Source organism: Aulonocara sp. 'chitande type north' Nkhata Bay, linkage group LG11 (genome assembly GCF_057382095.1).
Source record: "Aulonocara sp. 'chitande type north' Nkhata Bay isolate Kocher_YH1m ecotype deep benthic linkage group LG11, A_spYH_male_GT1.1, whole genome shotgun sequence".
NCBI classification, from domain to species: Eukaryota; Metazoa; Chordata; class Actinopteri; order Cichliformes; family Cichlidae; genus Aulonocara; species Aulonocara sp. 'chitande type north' Nkhata Bay.
The window spans coordinates 40427228-40437562 of NC_141354.1; the positions used below are offsets into that span (position 1 = coordinate 40427228).

General features: G+C 43.8%; 1 protein-coding gene across 1 annotated transcript; it reads right to left on the minus strand.

Annotated features, from left to right (window-relative positions):
• Positions 1–801: 801 nt before the first annotated feature.
• Positions 802–8963, minus strand: LOC147319919 (uncharacterized). The gene is made up of 4 exons (XM_086310111.1): positions 8856–8963; positions 7439–7950; positions 5270–5398; positions 802–3071 (listed from the first exon to the last, which is right to left on the minus strand). The coding sequence occupies exons 1-4, from the start codon at positions 8902–8904 to the stop codon at positions 3048–3050; spliced, it is 714 nt and encodes a 237-aa protein (XP_086166237.1). The 5' UTR covers positions 8905–8963; the 3' UTR covers positions 802–3047.
• Between the last annotated feature and the right edge of the window lie 1372 nt (positions 8964–10335).

A 10335-nucleotide genomic window follows, 5' to 3' on the forward strand; every position in this document is an offset into this window, starting at 1 on the left:
CTGTTTGTTCAAATGCTGTTTTATATTTTTTATTGATGGCTGATGTTTATGGCACTTACATATGTCAGAAATATGTTAGTATTTAAAAGTAGAATGGGAGGCAGAGCCTTCAGTTTTCAGGCCCCTCTTCTGTGGAACCAGCTTCCAGTTTGGATTCAGGAGACAGACACTATCTCTACTTTCAAGATTAGGCTTCAAACTTTCCTTTTTGCTAAAGCATATAGTTAGGGCTGGACCAGGTGACCCTGAATCCTCCCTTAGTTATGCTGCAATAGACGTAGGCTGCCGGGGATTCCCATGATGCACTGGGTGTTTCTTCTTCACTCACTATGTGTTCACAGACCTCTCTGCACTGAATCATATCTGTTATTAACCTCTGTCTCTCTTCCACAGCATGTCTTTATCCTGTCTTCCTTCTCTCACCCCAACCAATCACAGCAGATGGCCCCGCCCCTCCCTGAGCCTGGTTCTGCCGGAGGTTTCTTCCTGTTAAAAGAGAGTTTTTCCTTCCCACTGTCGCCAAAGTGCTGCTCATAGGGGATCATATGATTGTTGGGTTTTTCTCTGTATGTATTATTGTAGGATCTACCTTACAATATAAAGCTCCTTGAGGAGACTGTTGTTGTGATTTGGCGCTGTGTACATAAAATTGAATTGAACTGAAGGCTTCATCTGTAACGTGGTACCTTCTACATTTAGATGAATATAAGATATTGATGCTGTGGAAACGATGCGTTAAAGTTAAACAAAGACAAATTTGTAACAAGATAAATACACATGATGACAAACAACGATACAATAAACTTTTGCAGATTTGTTTATTCAGATAAAATATAAAAGATTTTAAAAAAGCCCAGAGAAATGGAAACCTAAAACGAGTGAGCGTGTTTCTCTTTGCTGGTAACGGTTGCTGTGATGCTGACTCAGTTCAGAGCCCATCCCAGCCTCTTTATGTTGATATCGGCTTTATCACTCCTGCTAAACGCTCCCAAGTTCATACATTCCTCCACAGCTCCGCCCGCTCCACGCCCGCATTCTCTTTCTGTCTTTGTGACCGAGCTGCTTTGTTGGAAAGAATAAACTTAGACTTTGGTTTGAAAAGATGAATCAAACCTGCAACAATGAGGATTTGCTTTCAGGCCACGATTGTCCTGCTGCAAACATAACAAACAAAAAAAGTGGGACATTGGAGCCGCTGCCAAACCAACACACGCAATAAAACTACAAATAATAGCAAAGTTATTACCAGGAAAGAAAAACAGTGGGAAAAAGAAGCACGAACATTTTTCAAAAACCCTCAATAGTCTGAAAAATAACACGAAGAATTGATTTAGGTGTAAAAAGAAGAGTACCATGGGACACAAGTGGAAACAGCTTCATATCATGTGAACTGTCAGTGTCACTGGCAGCTATAGAAACAGTGAAAACATGGAGCATATATAATTACAGGCACAACAGTGTGTTTGTATAGAAAACCACGTTTTGTATTCTGTAGCTTTTTATATCAATAATTATATAATTAAATGGCTGCTGAGTAGGTGAGACATTAATTCTCCAACAGTAAGGAGGGAAAATACATGTATGAAATGTTTAAAGTGTATTTATGCACTGGAACTGCACCTCAGCAGCCACTTCATTAGGTACACCTGGAAACGTTCCTGGAAACCAGATTTTGGTCCATGTCGATGTGACATCATCGTACAGCTTCCTCCACATCTCAAAGGCGCTCAGTGGGACTGAGATCTGTGACTGTGGACGTCATCTGGGCACCGTGAATTCATCGTCATGTTCAAGAAACCAGTTTGAGACGATCTGAGCTGTGTGACACGAGCAGCCAATCAGAAGATGGTGAATGTGGTCATAAAGGTTTGGACACGGTCAGTGACAAGACTCGGGTCGGCATGGAGTTGAAACGATGCTCGGTCGGTACCAAGGGGCCCAAAGTGTGCCCAGAAAATATCCCCCAGTCCATCACACCACCGGCAGCGTGAACCGTTAATACGGCAGGGCGGATCCATGCGTTCATGCTGTTTACACCCAGTTCTGATCCTACGGACTCGGTAGATCAGTGTTTTTGTTTTTGGTGAGTGTTTGTGAGCTGTAGCTTCTGTTTCCTGTTCTTAGCTGACAGAAGGGGCCCCCGGTGTGGGCTGCTGAAGCCCATCTGCTTCGAGCTTCGACGTGTGGACGCTGGAGAGACTGTTGCTTTTATCAGCTGAGAGGTGTCCATTCTCATGGACCTCTGGCGGTGTCTCCCAGCTGCTCACTGCTGTTTTCTCGCTTTTGGACCGTTCTCTGTGAACTTGGAGATGGTGGTGTGGCAACATCCCAGCACATCTCCTTTTTCTGAAATGCTCAGACCAAAGTCACTTAAATCACTTCAGCCTGGCTTGAGCATGTCCAGATGTGTGAACGCACTGAGTTGGAGCCATGTGATTGGCTGATTAGATATTTGGATGAGCCTAACTGGTGTACCTAATGCAATGGCAAGTGAGGGTACATCCTGTCGCAAAAAATGACAAAAGATAAAGAATAAGAAGAGAAATAAAAGGTAATCTAGCCTCACGATAGTCACAACATCAACTTAGGAATTAAAACTAATGTGAAATGATTTTGATTTGTAAGAGGAAACAAAGCCAAAGTAATACTGGTCAAATAGGAACGTAAATATGGAAGATTTTTCTAAAGATTGCAAAATGTGACAGACTGGAAGGAATGGAAATCAGATACATGTAAAATTTGTGTTATAATTGTGACAACATAATAAAAATATGATAACAAAAGTAAAATATAAATGCGCCTAAATCCACCGATCAGTGCAACTGCGTTTCTGATTTTTCTGTTTTGTTTCCCTTTAAATAAAATTGTATTTTCTGCTTTTTGTTGAGACCTTTAAAAAAACAGCAAAGCAACAACAACAGTTTTTGTTCAGAGAATAAATTAATGTTCATGACATTAAAACAGTAATTATGACAGATGTTTGTAAAAAAGACTGAGAGATACAAAGTAAACGTGTTGCGTTGGTCTGATCCTCGATGAGTGGGCGTCTAGCTCGGCCGCTCGGTCTGCTCCTGGAAAAGACGGACGACGGGATGAGCATCGAGATTATTTAAGCAGCACTCGTTCCTCACTTATTCACCAATAACACAACAACTGTGGGCGGAAGCAGTGAATATTATCTTAGTTATTGATTTTGGAAAGTGACAATAAGTGTCATAAATCCTGCACCGTCATCGGGGTCATAAAGGGGGAAAAGGTGGAGAATGTAAACTGTGACTGGCAGGAATGATTTACAGACGTATGAAAAGGCGTCACTTTACCCAGCGCTGATAACAAAAGCTAAAGTATTTTAGTGGCTGGGTTTTTAAAATATTTACTAAAACCAATATTCACTCAGCCCTTGTTTGTCCAACTCCTTTCAGTCATAGTCACTTTATTAAATTATGGGAAGGTTCGACCTGGATTTTTTACATTTCCAGTTTAAACTTCAGTTGACTGTGACTATCCCAGTCCACAATCTGCAGTTTCTCTAACGTCCACTAGAGGTGCCAGCAGTGAGTCAGTCTGTTTAGTGCGTGATACAAAATGTATGGAAGCCCGTTTCCGCCACTAAATAAAAACAAAAAAGCTAGTATCCATAACTCGACATTTCGAGAAATATAACTCAAAATTTCGAGTTAGCTCTGCCAATCAAAAATATACGTGAATGAGGTCGCTTTCTTGTTACCCGGAAGCATATGGTGCAGAGGAGCGCACTCAAAAACGGATCCCAACAAATTGGCGCTTTGGCGAGTACGTTTGCTGATAGTAACACCGTGTGATTCAGCTAATAACACGGGGATTTCATCATTTGAAGCCAGGCTGAAAACACTCAGCAATCTGTGCATTCACGACTGGATGTATTACCGGTAGCTTAGCTGTAGCATTTGTAGCTGAGGGCTTCAGCTTCCGGGTAACAAGGAAATGACGTCATTCACGTAGATTACTGATTAGCAGCGCTAACTCGAAATTTCGAGTTGCTTTTCTCAAAATTTTGAGTTAATAAATCGAAATTTTGAGTTAATATGTCGAAATTTCGAGAAAGTAACTCGAAATTTTGAGTTATGGATCCTTTTTTTTAGTGGCGGAAACGGGCTTCCATAAAAATGTCTCTATCGCTAATATCCTAAACCTAACATCTGTCCAGCAGCTCGAGAAGACGTTTACAGGTTAACATAGCCTGCGTAGCACGAGCCGATAACTCCACCTTCTCTCTCTGATGGACGGGCCGATCGATGATGTCACATGTGTGTCCGCTGTCTCAGGTCATTGTGTGCTAATAAGGTCTGTAGTTAACAGGTTAGAGACCTTTAGATACCGGGACCTAAAGTTGGAACATGCGACGTGTCCCTGAGGTGTGATTGTTACGGAGTACAGCATGGTGAGAATCCCCACTAAGCTTTTGGGTTGGCATTACTTTAGACTTTTTTTGTATTAATTGCATGCTTTGGCGTTTCTTTGTGTTTGGTGTGAGGTGTGGGCCACACCCACGTGGGAGTGCAGACTCTACTCTAGTCCAGCTGCCAGCTGTTTGGAGTTGAGTACAGGGAGCAGCTGATTGGGGAGGACTGGAGCCCTTCTCTATGAAGGGGAGAGGAAACAGGAAGTGGGGGTTGTTGTTGTCTTTTAGTAGGACACTGGTGCAGCAGGGAAGCCTCGAAGATTCCAGGATGAAGTTTGCACATTTTAATGGAAACGATCCCTGAAAGAACCCTGACCGCGGTGGCTTTGGGCCTTGGATTCCTGGCCAGAGTTGTGTCTTCAGCCAGTAGTTTGACCAGGAGAAAGAAAAAATAAATCTTGCGTACCCCATTGCAGTGTGCGTGTGGTGGTTCCTTACTGGTCAATGTTAGAGCTACTACTTCCTCGTATGGAGGCCATTTTGGGCCTTACGTAACATGATGACAGATGTTGATGTATGGTGATGAAATGTGTTCATTCATGTGTTTAATGTCACTGAACGTGGAGGAACTTGTACACAGATTATTTTCTGCATGAGCCTGTCGGGTCTTTGCTCAGGGATCCAGGATGATGCTAACTTCTGAGCTGGCCTACGAAAAACCAGTGACAAATATCCAATGTGAGGACACAGTGTGACATGTCCTCACGAGCATCAGGGGCGAACAGGCGGGTGGCCTCTGAGGACTTCCGAGAGGTTACTGTGGCCCTCTTTGTGAGCACATGATTAATTTTACGTGAACCCTTCAAATATTTGTACGTTTGGACTTACGTATTGTCTCCCATTGGTGGCTTCAAAGCGCCCGTGAGTGGTGTAGAGAGGGATGTCGTCTCTGCTGTTCAGGTGGTCGTAGGGACTGAAGCCTTGGGAGCGCCCCCTGTAGCAGCAGCACCACACCAGCTGGAGAGACAAAACAATTAGCCTGACTCAGTCTGAATGTTTAAAATCCACAGTGATGATGAAAGGAGGAAGCTTATTAAACACGACATATGTTTGCTGCGTGCAAATATACATGGCCATCAGGCAGAAACTTAGACTGTCTGCTGAGGGCGCTCGTGCCAATCATGTGCTCCGATCAGTGTTTGTTATTGTTGTTGCCACATAAATGCACAGAATCTGAAGTTTTCCTCAGTAATAAAGAAGCATTTCTGCTGCCACTATGGGGAGTGGCTGTTTCAGTCTCAGATTTGTGTGAATTCAGTGAACTCTGAGTCAGTATTTTATCCCCTAATGGAAAACGCTCTGACTTTGGTCCAGCTCCGGGGCAAACGCTAAATGCCGGTGTCGCGTTTCACTGCTGATCATTGCTCTGGCAGCGAAGAATAAAAGTCCTGTAGTCCTCGTCCATGAGTCAGAAGTGTGGTGTTTCTTATAATCGCTCAAACCTCGGGGGCATTTGCCTTTTTTTCTTTTCTTTCTTTTTTCTGCTGCCTCAGATTTCTCAGTCAGCAAAACAATCAGGATGTAAAGCTAAAATGTAAAGTTGGTGCTGATAAAAATCTACAGGGTGAGCAATGATTGAATTAAGCAGCAAGTCCTGAAGAACATGCAGGACTCAAATAACGAGCACGTTACTCTGGAGGAAGAATGTGCTGAGACCGCAGCAGGCTGCAGATGTCACCCGCACCTTTCAGACACGCTTTGATTACTGGGATGAAAGCTCAGCAAATTTGTGTTGATTTCTTAGTGGTTAAAAAAAGGCAACCCTGAGCTGACTGCAGTAACTCTGAAGACAAAGAGGATATTTAAAACTAGACGGAAAGAAAGCGGAGAAGTCCAAAGACCTGCTAGAAGCATGTAAGGTAATAACTGGTTTGGTCTCGGGCCCGAGGATCTGATACACTGCACAGATTGTTCAATTTGTGCTCTAATTACAACAATGTCACCATGTTGCCCAGCAACCACCGACCAACAGGATAACATTACATTTATTTAGCAATTCTTCAGATAGAAAACATTAGAGAAACATTTTATTTGAATTTCGTAACATTAATGTCTAATTTAACTTTAATGTTATGATATATGACATTTTAATGCTGGCATGTTGCCCGGCAACCACCTAACAATGAACTATAATGGCATTTATGATGGTAAATGTGACAGTGGCAGTAGATCAAATGGAAATAATAAGTCGGGTGTCATGGATACACGAAACGTCCAGATTCTGTCTGAAAAGACGAGATGCAAACTTTACTGCTGATCGGTTCCTGTTAGAGTGTAAAAAATATTATTTCAACAATACTTAAAGTTTGTACAGGCCGACGTCTTAGAGCAGCCACTGTGAGGCAGCAGTGTTGTGACCGTGGGTACCCTTTGTGAAAAGTTGGGTTGTGATTGCCGCCATTTCCCAACTCTGTGGTTCTCATGACCATTGATCAGTGGTCATGAGGATTTTCATATTAATGATCAAGGAACTGACCTCCCAGCACATTGTTCATGCAGGGCTGCCAGTTTCAGTCATTGTGCAAATGTACAGTTTATAATATTGGGGAAGGAGTCGCCTGGATGAGTGACGAAAGGTTTCTCCCACTGAAAACGTCCAGGTGAACAGAGTCAACCTTTTGGGTTTGTGTTGTGTTTGGGATTGCAGGACCAAAGTGCACCTCTGTAAAGGAAACACTTGATTCGTAGTTTACGAAAATAAATGTTGAACGACTGAATTGACTGAATTCAAATTGTGATGATGCCCTGACCTAATGAGGCCAGAAACATGATGCGGAGGATGCTTCGGGTGTGTCTGTGAGATGCAGCTTTGATAAAATGCTGCTATTTGAAACCCTGGCAGTGGCAACGCAGCGGTTACCGAATGTGGCGCAGTCCCTGAACGCACCGCGAACCAGAGGCAGTGTGTTGGTCTCCATATTTGCTGAGATGGATTGTGGGGTGTCTATAAAGATGTGATTTGACTTCCTGGAGTGAAGGTGAAATGTGTGCACTCACCAGTCCGATCAGCAGCAGGAGCAGCAGCAGCAGAACCACAGCCGCCAGGACCAGCAGAGCTATGCCCCACCCAGGAACCCCCGCACTGCTGCCGGCCGCAGACGCCGCTGTGCTCTGGGTCGTACTCGTGGACGTGCTCGGAGTTGTGGTCGACTGGTTTGTGGCCGTTCCGTTGCTCTCTGTGGAAGGGGGGGATGTCGCGGAGGAATTGGTGTTGGTGCCGTTACCGGGCGAAGCGGTTGTAGAGGTTGTGTTGTTTGCTGAAGAGCTGTTGTGCGGGGTCGTGACATTCAGAGAGGCGGTTGTCGGGTTCGTCGTCACTGCGGTGGTGTTGGTGGCACTGGGAACAGATGTACTGGTGGTGTTGGTGGCGCTGGGAACAGATGTACTGGTGGTGTTGGTGGCACTGGGAACAGATGTACTGGTGGTGTTGAGTCCAGCAGATGTTGTTGCGTTGTTAGAAGAGGTGCTGAGGGTTGGTGTTGTGTTGTTTGAGTCTGTTCCAGAGGCCACTAATGGAACAAGAACAGTTTTAAATAAACTCAGTCAATCTTATGATGACTGTGACCGAGGCAGGAATCAAAGGTATCGATGTGGGAGTTTAATGAGGCTGCAAAGTGCCGTGTATGCTACTCCACTGCCTTCATTTCACTCTGCTCACCTCACCTGTGAGCTCAGTAAACAATCACTAGTTTTAATGAATAAAACAACATGAAATCATGCTGCAATTATAGGGAAAACGTGATCATGGAGGATGATGAACTTTAGAAGTTTTAGATAGATCTTCCCACAAGGTAAAGCGAAAAAAATATCTATCTCACCGACTGTTGCAAAATAACATCCTGTGTTGCTTCCGTCAGATCACTTCTTTCACACTAACAGCTGTTAAACACCAAATAAAACAGAGATCGAGTCTGTAGCATCTTTCCTCCTGACGAGGCTTCACCACCACACGTGAAGCCTCCCAAAATATCTGATGCATCTCTCACATGCTGAGGTTTGCTGATTTTTGAGGTTAAAATACTAACGATGAAGTAAATGATGAAGACAACAGACCATAGAAAGGCGCTCTGTGCTGCACTGAAACATGAGCAAGGCGAATCTCAGGGTTCGAGGCTGAGACTCACACACAAAAGAAAACCTTAGAAATCTGAATGTAACTATTTCTGGACAGTTTATCAATCAGCAGGTTAATAAATGATGGAAACAATCAGACCGAGTGAGCTCAGCTGCAGACCGTCGCTAAACTAAAGGACTATTCTTTCTCTTTTATATCTTTGACAGCTTTAGTTTCCATTGTTTAACATGTTTGTGTTCCTCTGATGCTCGATTTCTATTTTGTTTCGAGTCTGAGACGGAACAGAAAAGAGTAAAACAGAAGATCTAAAAAGGTGTAGTTTAGGTGTAGTTTTCCAACCTGAGGCGGTGAGGCTGAGAGCCAAGCAGAGCGCGAGCAGTTTCTCCATCTTTCTGCAGGAAATCCGAAAGTTTGTGACAAAGATCTCAGTGTGAGCGGCCGCCGGAGTCTGTTTCCATCCAGAGAAAGACTCCTTTATACACCCGCCTCACCTGCACACAGGTGGGGGAGAGAGAGGGGGGAGGGGCTGCGTTCCTCCGCCTCCCAACATGCCTTTGGGTTTCAGCAACAGCAGAGCTCCACTCTGTGGTCGCAGCTCAGTTTCCTGTTTCATTCTTATTTGCCTGTTTGTGCAGCTGTTTAAACCCGAGAGATAAAAACAAACCCAACGAGGAATCTGTGATCCGAGTGTGCCGACACGGAGCGCTGCAGCTTTAGGGATGGATCCATAACGTCATAGATCAATATGGAAATAATCGCACACTCACCAGCGTCAGCAGCCCGTTAAGTGTAGATTGTACAGAAGTGTGTTTGTGCCACACAGTTTTTCAGATTTGTGTCAACGCATGCGGAAAAACGCTTCTGTTTATCTTTCAACTCATCTTTGTTTACTTTCTATGAATTTTTACCTTCTGATTAAAACAGTCGGTTTAGGAGAAACTGTCGCTCGACACAGACTGAAGGTTGCCAGGTTTCACCGGCTGGCTGAGTCGATGCTTCGGGCATGCGTGGCCGCACTGAGCGGGGTGTTCCCCTCACAGACGGGAGGTTAGCTGGACGAAGAGCAGCCGAGTCGTCTGTTTGCATTTATACATCACAAACTGTTCAATAAAGGACATTTTCCAGTTTCACTGAAGTTAACAAACGTTGGAACATTGTTGCTGTTTTGTGTGTAGCTGTGATTGATGCATCACACAAAACTGGTACATTTATGAGGACGTGTTTGTTTTTTTAGTCAAGGAGCAATTTCACTTCACTTTTCAAGCTTAAGGTGGAAGACAACATTTCAGTGCTTCGAACAATAACTCAGAAGAAATGTTGACATTCAAACGTGTTTCCATTTTTCCACCGTAAGAAAAACGAGTGGACATTAATGCTTCAGCTAGCTGTGAGTCCATCGATGAAGTGTGTGTGTGTGTGTGAGCTGAGGTGTGTGCCGTGCTTGGATGAAATGTTTAATGCTGCAGAAAGCAGACATGATGGTGTCACAGCTCTGCAACAACATTTTGCAGCTGCGTGGGATCTTTTTGGTAAATTTGGTGTTTTTTAGGGCGCTGAATCCAAAAAATTTCCATTTCCCTCCATCACGTACAGGGTTTTCTGCAAACGTGAAGAGTTTCCATTTAATAAAGCACAACAGCAATGAAAAAGTCTTTGTTTCTGAACACAGATTTCAGTTTAAAAAGGGAAACTGTACGCTTAATTAAACTAGAAACCTGCGAGAAATCCTGACGAGGATTTTAAAAATATTTTTCTGGTTTCAGGGAGTAAAAATCTGTAAGAAACACTCAAGAAAATCATGTGCAGTTGTTTGGTTGCA